Below are 14,629 nucleotides of genomic sequence, written 5' to 3' on the forward strand. Positions count from 1 at the left end.
GGTGTCCTTTGAGAGCTCTTTGGTCTTGGCCATAGTGGAGTTTGGAGTGTGACTGTTTGAGGTTGTGGACAGGTGTCTTTTATACTGATAACAAGTTCAAACAGGTGCCATTAATACAGGTAACGAGTGGAGGACAGAGGAGCCTCTTAAAGAAGAAGTTACAGGTCTGTGAGAGCCAGAAATCTTGCTTGTTTGTAGGTGACCAAATACTTATTTTCCACCATAATTTGCAAATAAATTCATTTAAAAATCCTACAATGTGATTTTCTGGAATTTTTTTCTCAATTTGTCTGTCATAGTTGATGTGTACCTATGATGAAAATTACAGGCCTCTCTCATCTTTTTAAGTGGGAGAACTTGCACAATTGGTGGCTGACTAAATACATTTTTTCCCCACTGTACTCTACGGGCATATCAAAGTTCCAGAGTGGGATCTCTCCTAGTTTTAAAGTTATGAACCATTTTATACAGATAAATTGGCATAGCAGGCAATGTAACCAATCACAGCCCTCCTTTACTTGTATCATTACACATCGTGCAAATCAGCAGCAGAGGGAGACCATTTTCACATTCACTCTGTTGGTAATTCTTACAAATTGGATCATAACTCCAAAAGTAGCAGAGATCCCACTCTGGAAATGTGATCTTATGCCTGTAGAGTATGTTATAATCAACAATATATTGAAACATTAGCCAAATCAAAAATGCAATATTTTTAAATAATCATGTTTAAAATAATAATAATAATAATAATACTCATATTACAGAGCAAGCGGTTTTATATGACAACAACTTCTGCTTTGTAGCACCTACAGATGAAACATGGAGTCTTAAAGGAGGCCTGGGTAAATGTCACATATTCCAGCTTCAATTAATTATTTCTCAATTATGCTTTTAAGGTACAAATATGTCAACAATCTTTCCACCAAAGGAACCTTATATAGACTACATTTCGTGAAAATCCCCAAAATCATGCTCTTCTTTTTGTTCTAGTTTTGTGAGGAATCACCCATATGGATGTTTTATCTGTGACCACTTACCTCATTGAAGGAAGTAGATTAGATGGCCAGATGCTTGTCAGGAGAGGAGACCAGTGTGATTCAATTAACTGTTTCCATAAACCAGAGGAAGTTTCAAAGTACAAACCTAACCTGCTTTGCATTTGGTTATAGGCATACATGTGGTCCTTATGGGTATCAGCTTTGAATTGTCAAATATGGATTATTCATCAATAACTATTATTTAGACTGTGTAGCTAATTGTAAATAGTCAAACTCTCATGGCCTGTGACTTAACAGCCACCTCAATGGTTTATCTTCATTAACACAGTCAACTTACTAATTGAAGGAGCAGAGAGTAGTAGTTAAGGTTTATCCAGAAGCTGATAGCATTGGGTAACAAGGGGGTTGTGGAGGAGAAGGTAAGTACCGTAGTACCTAATAAACCTGTTACCAGATCAGAGCCAGTCCCGACTCTAGGGGGATGGAGAGAGGGGAACATCTGGATATTGCGTCATGTGGGCCAGACTCTAAAATGTTGCTTGGTTTTGTTGAGGGATGATGGGAAAGGAATTAACTTCTCAGATGGGCTGACCCCGAGGCCACCAAGTGACTAGAACTGAATCCAACAGAGCACCAGAGTAAACAGACAGTCAGATTTACAAAGCATTTGCACTTTTGCAAAGTCTACACACTCTTTATTTACCAAAGGTAATACAACTGAGAAGTTAGGTAAAACATTTAACACAAAGGTAAAGAGAAGCATTCAGTAAAGTAAACCGTAAAAATATTTGATGGCTTTGATTTGTTTTTATTTCTATTTGCCTTATGAAAGTAACAGCTGCAAACTCTGCATCAGTGCAAGGACTTACCAATTATGGCCTCCTGTTATGGAGCCAGATAGCTGCCAAAAGGTTTAACGTACGTATCGTTAGATCATAAGAAAATCCATACGTGAAACATGAAACGTAACCGTTAAATTAGATCTGTAAACGTACAAACCCTATGTCATGACTATGAATGAACATTTACACGTTAAATTCTTACTTTAAGTCTCCCTTTACTCGGTTACAGATCTTCTTTATACGTACACACTTTTGTCAGGAATGTGGCATCTGCAAAGGACATGAACCGAACGTAGCTAGTCGAAGTTAGCTAGTCAATCAAGCAACTCTAGCCCAGACGTTAGAGTTGCTTTGCAGCTTCCGGTTTAATTTCCAAAATAAAGTCTGGAGCTTGTTTTTAGAACGGCATTCGATAATGACGTTATACCAGTAGATGGCGTAGTATAGGCTTGGGCCTTCAGCAAATGACTTGTGTGAGAATGATACTATAAAGACACAGAAGAGCCTTGTCTAGAATAACCGCCTGAGCTGCAAAATAGAAAGTAAATATGATTTAGGCTAGGCCTATTCCACTATTATAAATATGCCATGCTGTTGTGTGTTATTTAATGGCCATATAATTGCATAATGTATTTTTATAGCCTCGTGGGGCTAGTGGTAATCATGTAACCTAACGAATCACACGTTTTCCAGTATTTGGGAGCACGGACTGTAGGCCTTATATTAGGCATTTTGACTGTTGTATTTGCAAATTCCACTCTATGCAGGCTTGTTATAGCCATTTGCGTTGCACAATCCCATCACGCAGAGGCTATATCCATATCAATAAATGAGACAAAACAAAATATTGATTAAGTCTTGGCTATAACCTGTCCTGAGTGAAATAGCCAAGGGGTCCCAAATGGTCAAGACTATCTATAGACTATTCTTATTGCCAGATCTGTTTTCCCTATCAGCCACTGCATGTCCTTCTTCAACTATTTTGTTTCTAATGTATTTAGAGGCCTGTGAGCTAGGGTCTCTTCTTAAGGGGAGGCCCATAATAAAAACAGTTATAAAACACAAATCGAGTTCTACAATTATTCCGCAAGACACCAGTACCCAAAATGATAGCCTAAATTGCAATGCCAACAAGTTAAAGGCCTATATTTTTTTTGGGGGGGGATAGGCCTAAATTATTGAAGTGATAGGCTAAAGAACTTTGGAAAATTTAGATAATTTTTGAATACACACATGGATTTCAATAAACAAATGGATAAGGCTGTTCTATTCTCTTTGATTTAGTTCCTATTGCAACTCAGACAAATGACAAAATGGATGACATACTGACTGACTGAACTGAATGAAGAATTAATTAAATGTTAAAATATGTTGGAATGATGAGTTGCATGCATCATGCATGCTCTGCACTTTATTTGGCTACTAGGCAAATAGGCCTACATTAGGGTATAATGACTCTGGCTGCATGCCTCCAGAAGGGCATCTTCTGAGGCTGAGGGGTGCTTTTCCGAAGGTGCATGGTGCTGTGGTGCTGCATGGCGATCACAAGCTCTTCAACTGGGCAGCAGTGTCGCGATGGAGGGAATAGCCTATACGGAGACTGCCTAAGACCACTGCAACAGAGTTATTGTAAAGTGTGGGAATAAGCAAATGCCAGACTTAGCCTACGTTTAACCTCTTCCTTGTTCATTTCAAATTCCATATGTTCATAAATCATGTCAAATTATTTTAAATTCATATTAACCCCTCCTACAGAATTTGCTTTGGCAAGATTTTGAGTGATGAAATACATTTCAAAATATTCTATAAAAAAAAAAGAAGACTCCAGTGGTCATATATAATTCATAGATTCACCATACAGCTATTATTATTCTATGTTTCATTATTCCTGGTATATACTACTGGTTATGATGCAAGACAGAGCCCAGAAAACGGAATGCTGCAATATTTAATTAGTCATATTTTGATAAGGTGCATGCATGGGGATGTCGACGTCACCCAGAGATATGCCCATGCTGTAGAGATACACCTAGCGGACTGAAACTTCACTGTTGTAGGCATAATATACATTTTTTTTTTTACATTTTAGTCATTTAGCAGACGCTCTTATCCAGAGCGACTTACAGTTAGTGAATACATTTTTAGTATTTTTTTATACTGGCCCCCCGTGGGAATCAAACCCACAACCCTGGCGTTGCAAACGCCATGCTCTATCAACTGAGCTACATCCCTGCCGGCCATTCCCTCCCCTACCCTGGACGACGCTGGGCCAATTGTGCGCCGCCCATGAGTCTCCCGGTCGCGGCCGGCTGCGACAGAGCCTGGATTCGAACCAGGATCTCTAGTGGCACAGTTAGCACTGCGATGCAGTGCCTTAGACCACTGCGCCACTCAGGAGTAATACAGCTAGTACTATCTAGACTTGTGCTGGCAAACAAATCCATTACATTAGCTACCTAAATGTGAAGTAAACTCAGCTGAGGAGTAATAGAGAATGGAGACTTTTAACTTGAAAACATGCAGGATACCGCTTTCCGGTTTCCCTGACTTTATTTTTATTTTTCTATACTGTGTTATGTTTGTTCGCGTAGCACTCCTCATAGGCCGTTTGGTGTACGTTTCTTTTGTTGGTGAGATGAAACTGCCAAAACTCTGAAAGGTATTATTGTACGTTAGAATTGCAACACAAGATTTGTTCAAGCCTAAAATGTTAGTCCGTAATCGTACCATGGTGTTTGTATGTTCACAGATGAAATTTCACGTTTACGTTTCACGCATGGCTGTTCTTACGATCCTAACAATTGTGTATGGATTTTCTTACGATCCTAACGATACGTACACTACCGGTCAAAAGTTTTAGAACACCTACTCATTCAAGGGTTTTTCTTTATTTTTACTATTTTCTACATTGTAGAATAATAGTGAAGACATCAAAACTATGAAATAACACAAATGGAATCATGTAGTAACCAAAAAAGTGTTAAACTAATTAAAATATATTTTATATTTGAGATTCTTCAAATAGCCACCCTTTGCCTTGATGACAGCTTTGCAGACTCTTGGCATTCTTTCAACCAGCTTCACCTGGAATGCTTTTCCAACACAAACTGCAGTTTGTCAAATTTGTAACACGTCATGTCATGTACATTATTTTAAAAGACAGACATGGGGATTGTCATTCATTTTGATGGTGCACATGGTGCTGTCAGTGGTAATGACACTACCAAAATGGTGGACATACTATTTATATGAATGGTAGCCTATACAGTCAAATATCAATTATTATAAAGTGCAAATAACTATGCACAGTTAGCATATGTATAGAATATGGACAGCACAATAACTATGAACTAGTCTCAAAAAGCAAAGAATATAGTACAAAAATAAATCACCTTTTTTAAAACATGAAAAATTACCGATTGTGTTATAAGAGTGAAGAAAATGCCATTTAGGTCCTCATATTCAATATCTACTGTCCATTGGCAACTTATTGCAGATCTATCCGTTTTCCAGACCCGGGTCAAAAACATAATGTCAAATAATGTTTTCAAAGTACTTGAGGTGCGCTTGATTTAGTTTGGGTCAATTCCGTTGGGTCCATTATTTCGGGCAAACTAACCTAAATCAAGCACAACTATGAAATGTATTGACATATGTATTTGACTGTAGGTCTGCAACTTACTACATAAGCATATAGTCACTTAAAAGTATTTCCCTCCTGAATGATAAGTAGTATGTTTGTAAAGAGGACTCCTCTTTTCACTGTATGTACACATCTCTGACTTGGGCGAGGAGGGAGTGGTTCCCCTAGTGACTGAGTCTCTTTTCAGATATGTAGAAGAAGACTGCCCATAGCTAAAATGACTGTCTTCTCCTGGTGTGGTCATAGGGGCCTTATGGCTGGGTGTCTCTCTACCCGTATAGTCTACTCGCTTCTGCCTTTTGGAAGTGAGGCTTGTCTGATGTTGCAGTTTGTGTTCAAAGTGCTTTTTAGGCTTTCTATACTGCATCTCTGAAGGGGAAAGCTTTCTATACTGCATCTCTGAAGGGGAAAGAGAAAAGACGGTGTCAGTGTAGGGGGGTGACATTGGAGTTTTCATGTTGGAGTTTCTCTCTTTCTGATAGTGTCCATCACTGTTTATTCTAAATGGATGCTCTTTCTTGGGTGCCACTGACATGTAGTCGCCTGCGTCCTCCCATTCCTCATGCTTAGGCTCTATCTTCTCTGTTGAGAAACTGCTTAGTGATCCCACTGTCGCTTTGCTCTCCTTGTCTATGCTATATTGATCCTCCCCTTCCTCTGTTTTGATTACAAGCTTTTGCAAAGTTGCTGGGCGTTTTGGGACTGTGGGGTAGTCGTCGTTGCTGTACCCCTTTCTTGCTGTCTCCTGGTGTTTTTTTTCATGGCTCTTCTTGGTTGCAAGGTAGAGGAAGCGCTGGGGGCAAAAGGAGCAGCGATACCGCTTCTCTGTGCTGGGGCTGCGGGCAGAATTGTCAAAGCAGGAGCCATTTTCCATACAGCTCTTGCATATGTAATCCCTGCTGTCCTCAGCGGTCTCGCAGCTGGCACTGGGAGTTTCCCCGGGGGGACACTGCTTTGCGCAGGTCAGACAGAAAGTTGGGTGGCAGCCAATGACATGCGCTCTCAGACCAGATGCCGTTATGAAGGTGCTTGCACAGATGTCACAGGTGTACGTCGTCTTTGGGCTGCTGTTTCTGAGACGTTGTTTCAGCTCTGTGCCCTCGCTGGAGATGCTGTCTTCAGCACTTCTGCATCCTTTATCCAGATAGTCTTTGCTGGCCTTGGGCACTATTGAGGATGTCATGGAATAGCGTAGATGACGTCTCTCTTTTCTGTGTTTGGATCTCAGTTTCTTACCCTTCTTCTTGGGTTTGTAAGAGTAATAGGGACGCCAGAGCTTGTCAGCTGTGTCACGGTCAGTGAGGTCATCACATGGCTCTGGCTCTATGACCGAAGTGATCTCTGTCCTGAAGCGGAGGCTGGAGCTCTCCATGCTGCCCTCTGCAGGCCGTCCCTGGTCCCGACACCTCTCCTCTACCTGGCTCCAGCTGCTTCTTTTCCTCTTCCTGGGGAACAGTTTGGAGCCCTTGATCCTCCGGCGAATGATGGCCTCGTTGCCAATTTTCACTGTGATCTGGCAGAGGGGCAGAACGTGACCATCCACAGAGGGACCTGGACAGACAGGCTTGGCAATGTACGTTTCAGTTCCCCCCCCTGCAGTCTTCCTAGGCGCCAGGCTCTCAGCCCCTGGCAGAAAAAGCTGACTGGTCATGGCTTCAATTTTCTGTGCTGCAGCTGAGAGCTCACATAGCCTGTTCAGAGAGCTGGGTGGGTTGATTTTTAGGAACGGTAGATTGTGACTGTTGCCCTCCGGGTTCTTAAACCCTTGGAATGCGGCACCATCTTCATAGTCCAGTTCAGGGGACTCCCCACCTGCCTGCATTATGGCCAATGGGGTTGTATAGCTATATGGTGGCCCATTACGTTCGGAGTGAGAGGCCTGTTTTCCTGTGCCTGCATCTTGGTCTACATCTTGGTCACAGGGCTGATCAAAACTGATGCGTGGCATTACTGATGCTATCACTTTTGGAGTGGCCATGAATGTCACAGGCATTGAGAATACAGCAGCATCTTGGTTACTCATAGCGCCACCATCCTCAAATGGAGGGATGGGAGAGCTGCTGCCCAGCGGGGCCTGCTCGCTGTCCTCCAGCTCTTCTGAATAGGTCTGACTGTAGGTCTTATACCGTCTCTTTCTAAACTTCATAGGCAGAAGCCTGTAGAGTTTGATGGGGTAAACGCTGCCCTTAAACCCACCATTTGCCGACTTCTTATTCACAGACAATCTGGGATCGATCCCGTGGAAGGCCTTCTGGTGGTTCTTTAGGATATAGTAGGTCATGAAGGTCTCTAAGCAGAAGATGCACTGGTAGCGGCGCTCACCTGTGTGCCAGATCTCGTGTTTGGTGCGATACTCGGCTAGGGCAAACACTTTATTGCAGTAGTGACAGGGGTACGCCCTCTGCCAGGAGTGCACATTCTCGTGGCGCTTCAGGCTGGAGACGGTCACATATGCCCGTTTACACACACTGCAGTTATAGACCCCCTGGCCTCCACTAGGTTTCACTAACTTATCTACAGCCTGCTGTGTTTTTGAGGTGGGGTTCATTTGGAGGCTGGTTGGAAGGAAAGGGTCAGGGAGTTCAGGAGGAGATAACTGGACATCCGTTACTGTATTGTCCATGCTTGGCATGCTGTCTGAATAATGGTCTGCCCCGGCCTCTTTGCCTTGAGGCTCGTGTTCAGGCGAACCCCTCTGTGCTTTCGGGCACACAGTCTCGTGGTTCCGCAACCGCTTCAAATGCATGAACTTCCTGCGACAAAACTTGCAAAACAAATGACTGACAAACCTTTTTTTGTGCATTTCTGTGTGTACGGTGAGAAGTGCTTTATTGGTGAATGTCTCTGGACAGTGCTCACAGCCGTAGATTGATATGCTGTCTTCCGTGTGGGGTGAAAGTGGAGGTGGGTCCAGCTCCCTGTAGCCATTATCAATGGCTAGAGGCAGCTCATTGGTCCTGCTTGTATGCACATCTGTCTGCGGGTATAATGACGGGGGTGACGTTCCCACAGGTTGTACAGTGGCCTTTATTAATGCCGGGTTGCTTCCAGTAGGATGCACAGTTTCATGTGCTACAGCCGGTGTTGGAGGTGTGCTTTTACTCAAGGCGGCTCGCAGTCTGTGGCGCTTTTTGAGTGGGCCACTGTTCCTGTTGGCCAGTTGCCTTGGTTGGGCCTGTGTGGGCTTGGTGCCCTTCTTGTTGTCCTCCTGGTTGCCATCCCTGTGCTCAGGGGCCCTGGGTCCCTGGCTGATGACAGCGTAGGAGTGCTCTGACAGGGCCTGCATGGGCTCATTGTCCACTGCGAGGGGGCAGGGGGCAGGGCAGCCCGCTGGGGTCTGTCCAAGGTCAGGTGACTGCCTCTCTCCACTGTGCAGGTCTAGTGGGGTGAAGAGGTTATTCTCGGGACCCACCTCAGTGATAGAGAAAGCATTGGTGATCCGCGGGCCTCTAGCACTGTCTGGCTCCTCTGGCCTGGAGGTCTCTTTTTTTGCTTTACGGGGCCCTTGGGCCTTACTACGGCCTTTGGTCTTAAGAGGGTTGGTTGAGGTCTGGATCTGTGGCCCACCTGAGCCCTGCCTGTCTTGTTCCACCAGTGTCTCTAAGAAGGGAATCCCAAGTCTTTTTCCAGCTGCCATCAGGCATCTAGTGTCCTCTATGCCAGGTGACGATGTCACCTTGGAGCAGTAGATGAGGTTAAGGATGCTGGCGAACACCTCAGACCTCAGGTCCATGAGCTCCAGCACCTGGCTGGAAGTCCACACCTCAGGGGAAGTGAAGGCGCTGCGGAAGTATCCGCTGCAGGCAGCCAGGATGTTCCGGTGGGCCCGGAACTTGACATCCTCCACCACGATGGTGACATCACAGAAGAGGCCCTGGGAGCGCTGCTCGTTGAGCCTGCTGAGGAGGGCCTGGGGATGGGAGCTGTCCACAAGGCCCTGGGTGCAGGGAGACGTCACTGTCATCTGCAGAGAGGACATAAAGGAAACAGGCTTTCTAATTGTTTTCAAAACATTGCTAGCCAATTGCTTATAGTCAAAATAAGTCCCTGTTGGTAGAGCATGGCACTTGCAACGTCAGGGTTGTGGGCTCGATTCCCACGGGGGACAAGTACGAAAATATATGCACATACATTACTACTGTAAGTCACTCTGGATAAGAGTGTCTGCTAAATGACTTTCTGGAATGTAAAAAAAAACATATGAAAGGGGTGCATACATACTTTTTCTTATGTGGAATTGGAAATAGTGTTATTTATTCTGTTTGATTCTTTGGTATTTAAAATAGTTTAGGCTATAGTTGCGCAAACAGTAACAATTCCTTCCATACAGAGATAATCTAAGGAATATGATTTAAGTTACTTTGATTAAGCATGGGCACGGGCTGGATTTGGCAGTAATGGCCTTATGGAAATCAAGTGGGATGTGTGTCAGTTTTATAAGAAAGCGATCCAACTGTTCTTACTTTGTCACACTAGATGGCAGCAAAGTATAAGGAGATGACACTGGCATACCATATCTTGAAGAACTGTAGGCCCTATGTTACTTTCCACAAGCCTATTCAAATAGATTAACCAGAACAAAACCTAGTTCTCATGAGAATATACTAATGTAATACTTCTTCTGTAAAAAGTAGCAACAGCACAAATATGTCCTCTTGACATTACCCATAGAAAATATTACAATGCTTGGAATAACCATTGTACATGAAGAATTGATGATGATTCTCTGTTGGAAAAAACAGCATTGACCATACATTGGAAAAATTTATACACCTGGAAATAAGAGCACTCACCATTATTTGAAAACCAATTCAATTAAACTCCTTGCTTACAGACACTTCTATTTTACATTTTGGAATAATTGCCTCGTATGTGATAGAAACATATATTTGTAAACCTATTCCTGAAGACTTATGGCTTCCTGGAGACTCTCTTCTCTGTTTTGTTGCTGCCCAAGCTGGTGAGGCACATTAGGCTACTTAACACATAATGACTACAGTCTGGAGGCTGCCACACCATTTTCTTAATAAACACTGACTAAGCATGCACTAGTCAAGTGCCTGAAGCAAAATGACTTGTACCTGGTAAGTGATACAGCTGGTGGAGTGGAAACTAGAGGGAGGGCAAACATGTTGTGATTCAGCCAGGATGTGGGCTCATGCTATCCCTTTTCAGTCAGTCGTTCAATGCCATTCCAGGTGACCAGCCATGCTAGTCATTGCTCTTACTGGCTGGCAGGTACATCCGCATATTTCATACTGAGAAGCACACTGGGCTCAGGTTGATGGCAGTATATGAGATAGTAAGATTGTCTCCCCTGACTCATTCGCCCTTTCTGCCCCTAGCATTAGTTCATTATTCGTAAGCACTGGGGAATGTTTTGACCCACACACAGCTGAGTCAGAGCTAATATAGGAACAGGAATACTTAACCAACACACTATAATTGAGACGGGCCGCTGGAATGGGCTATAGAGCCACTGTAGAGGAACGACCACAATGTTGACTCTTGCTGAGACGATTTAGCTCTTTTTAGAGCAGAATTCAGTTGCTAATCCAGTCCCTAAGCGCACATTCACGGCTCGCACATACAGCTTACACAAACACACGCCATCTGCTTCACTATATGCATCTATAGACATCTGTAGAGCATTCCCACTGGCACACACTGGTTGAATCCACGTTGTTTCCAAGTCATTTCAATGAAATTACATTGAACCAATGTGGAATAGATGTTGAATTGGCATCTGTGCCCAGTGGGTTGTTTGTTTGTTTGTTTGTGTGTAAAGGCAATAAAATGCTGAGTCTTCCGATGCTTTTGCATGTGGTTCAATGGGATTGTAATGTATTTTATCTTTCTGTCTAACCTAAGAGGAAATTAAAGAGCACAGCACTTCCTGTGTGTTCCTCCCAGGGGAGTGTAGCTCAGTTGGTAGAGCATGGCGTTTGCAACGCCAGGGTTGTGGGTTCGATTCCCACGGTGGGCCAGTATGAAAAAATAAGAATGTATGCACTCACTAACTGGCTAACTCATGCTAAATGACTAAAATGTAAAATGAGTGTACCTATGTGTGGACTGGGCTGAGGCAACACCTCTGTCACTCGCACTCAGGATGATGCTTATGTTACCCGCAAAGGAAAGTAGTTTCTGCAGTTAGCCTAAATATAGCCTACCGGTATCAGCATTCTTTTTCTAAACTTTCTGTTTGCATGCTATTAATATTATTATGCCTAAATGCTGCTGAAGCCAAGGCTACATAGTTATATTTTTATGAGCATGCCATGATTTTTGTCCCTGACTTCTATCCAAAGAGGTCTCTGGACACTTCTTTATTTTAAGATCAGCGTCATAACATACTTCCTAATGCAAAATGTCTTCTTTCCCTGTCAGACATAAATATGTAATCCCTGATGTCCAGCAGAGGTGCTTTGGACAGCAACACAGCTTTGCTTACAGAGAGAACAAGGCTGATGGTATAGGTTGGCTCTGCAGTAGTGGTATTGTTGTCATGCGAATAGTAGGGCAGATTATACATATGCGCTACAAAATGCTGTTACTGTAATTTTCCATGGCATGGCGGCCATTTTCTGTTTTCTTCTTTATCCTCGTTGTAGGTGAGCTGTTGGGGTAGGTTAAAATGGCTGCCCTTTTATGGGGTACCGTTTGTCCCTGCTCCAGATTTCCATTAGACCATGATGTTGAGATGAGACCCCTTCTTCGTAACAAAAAGATAACTTTCCATATAACCTCAGTTGAATACTTCCCTCAAGGCATCCCTATTGCACCCAATTTCTTGTTAACTTGCCTTACACCTACGTGTGTTTTAATATCATTGAAACTGTTCTCATTTTCAGTTCTGTGTTTCAACTGACTGCCCTAAGTATCACGTTCTACATATTACTCAGAAAAGGCAGGGAAGAACGAATAAGCTAATGTCAGAGGTTAGATTTACATAATTGCACAGCAATAAACTATACATTCAGCCCCAGGCCATAAACACTTTAATTTGACTTAACATGTCTGTATTGAAACATAAAAATGTTTTTTTTTTTTGGCCATCATTATTTAACTTATTATTAAAGTGATGAAGAATCGCTGTAAAAAAAAATAAAAATAGATTTTTTAAAAAGCTTAATAAAATACATATTTTTGCTAATGTTTTCTCTAGGTCGCCACGATTACAATATGGCTGGCAGCAGACCGAGAGAAGAGAAGCCTCGCGTATCGCTGGGAAACACAGCCTCCTGCCTCCCCGTCTGACAGGCCTCCGTTGTCACGGCAACATGCTGTGGCGCAGCGCTTATTGGGATTCAGATTCAGACGGATGGCGGGGCAGGCGGGCGACTGCATTAGCTGTCCGGGGATTTGGTTTGGTCCTTCCTCACAGCGAGCCCTGCCTGTCTGAGAGCCACAGCACTGCAGATCACTCAGGCTCCAACGCCACCGCAATGGAGGCTTTCCGCCCTTTGTGTCGGTCGGTGTGTGTGAGAGTCTGCAGCAGAAATGCAGCAGTCCGATGGACTTTCTCTCTCTTCCGCTTACGGCAGGCGATGTGCTTCAGCCTTGATGCTGATTTCCTCTGGTTTGTGCCGCTTTCCATGCATTTTCATCTGGAAATTGCCCGCATGCCTGCGGTTTCAGTTGATTATTTTCAATAAGGGCTGATATGACTAATTCTCTCATCTTGATGTGGTTTACTCTGTTCACACATTGAGCGGAAATATTGAATCAGTCATCAACTAATGTCTCTTTGCCACACCCTAGTTCACTTTGCCTTAGAATATCATGCGATATGTATTTCAAAACCTGAAAAATTTAAATCCCCTAATTTCTGTGAACCACAAGGCGAGAAAAAAAACTGTCTCGAATACAAGCTGTCTAGTCAAACAGAGCGAAAATGTCATAGCAGAATCCACACTCAAGCCACCCCATGCAATATGTGTAGTTCCGTTAAGAATAGGTTGTAGATTGGGTGGAAACGCGCAGAACATACCTTTGCGAATCAGAGAAAATGACACAGAAGGCGAACAGCTGACACAGAAGACGAACAGCCAAAAGCATTACGCGGTGTCCCTCCACTATAGTTCATATTCTCTACTCTACAGAAGAAGAAAAAAAACTTTAGTGAAGGAAGGCGAAAGTAGACACTTTTTTTCTAGACTCGTCGCTGCTCAGTGGTGCTGTTAGAGGCAGAGCTTTCGCTGTTATCTTTCTTGCCTCCTCTCCCACTCTCACTCACTCCCTCCCTCTCTCTTTCTACGCTGCTCACTCCAGCTCCAACGTCCTTCGCCTCTCCCTAGGTCCTGGTCGAGTACTCCGCTCTCTCCTCTTCCGCCCAGTCCTATCCTGGCTTGCCTCAGCTCTCAGACCATTGACCAAAGGATTCCCACATTAAAGTTTAAAAATAGCTAGACTGGACTGTGGGTCTGTCTGCTGCCTCTGTGCTGCTGCCCAGTCATCTACTCTGCAGTCGCCAAGCAGGAAATGGCAACTTTATTAAGCATGGCCGAGGACGGTAAGAGAGAGCGGCTTAGTGCTACATCACACACACCTACGCTGTGCTGCACAGATCACAGAGAAAGCGCCTAGGCTGCACGCCTGCTAGCGGGGTTACGGCAATACAACTTCAACCATACCACAAAGCGCACCCACAATCACATTTCTGCTCGACCTCAACACCGACACCATTCATACTGTATCTCACAGTCCAAAAGGGAAGCTGGATCTGTAGCTCCCCTTCAAACACACGTAACATCACGCTCTCCATCTGTCCCATGCCTATGCACACAGGCGCTTTCTCTTTGTCTGTGCTACTGTGCACACTCAACCCCCTGTCTCGCTCTTTCAGTCAGCACGTCTGTGTGCATTGCCTCATGAACACGATTAGCCTACTATGCTCTTGTTTGTACAGTGAGGGGGAAAAAGTATTTGATCCCCTGCTGATTTTGTACGTTTGCCCACTGACAAAGACATGATCAGTCTATAATTTTAATGGTAGGTTTATTTGAACAGTGAGAGACAGAATAACAACAAAAAAATCCAGAAAAACGCATGTTGTTGGCAATCACAGAGGTCAGACGTTTCTTGTAGCTGGCCACCAGGTTTGCACACATCTCAGGAGGGATTTTGTCCCACTCCTCTTT

General features: G+C 43.8%; 1 protein-coding gene across 1 annotated transcript; it reads right to left on the bottom strand.

Moving 5' to 3' along the window:
- Positions 1 to 4,873: 4,873 nt before the first annotated feature.
- Positions 4,874 to 14,428, bottom strand: LOC121567540 (zinc finger and BTB domain-containing protein 38-like). The gene is made up of 2 exons (XM_041877665.1): positions 13,480 to 14,428; positions 4,874 to 9,450 (listed from the first exon to the last, which is right to left on the bottom strand). Exon 2 carries the CDS (start codon positions 9,448 to 9,450, stop codon positions 5,545 to 5,547), a length of 3,906 nt encoding a protein of 1,301 aa, XP_041733599.1. The 5' UTR covers positions 13,480 to 14,428; the 3' UTR covers positions 4,874 to 5,544.
- Positions 14,429 to 14,629: the final 201 nt, after the last annotated feature.

The sequence above is a fragment of the Coregonus clupeaformis genome, chromosome 6, assembly GCF_020615455.1.
Source record: "Coregonus clupeaformis isolate EN_2021a chromosome 6, ASM2061545v1, whole genome shotgun sequence".
Lineage (NCBI taxonomy): Eukaryota > Metazoa > Chordata > Actinopteri > Salmoniformes > Salmonidae > Coregonus > Coregonus clupeaformis.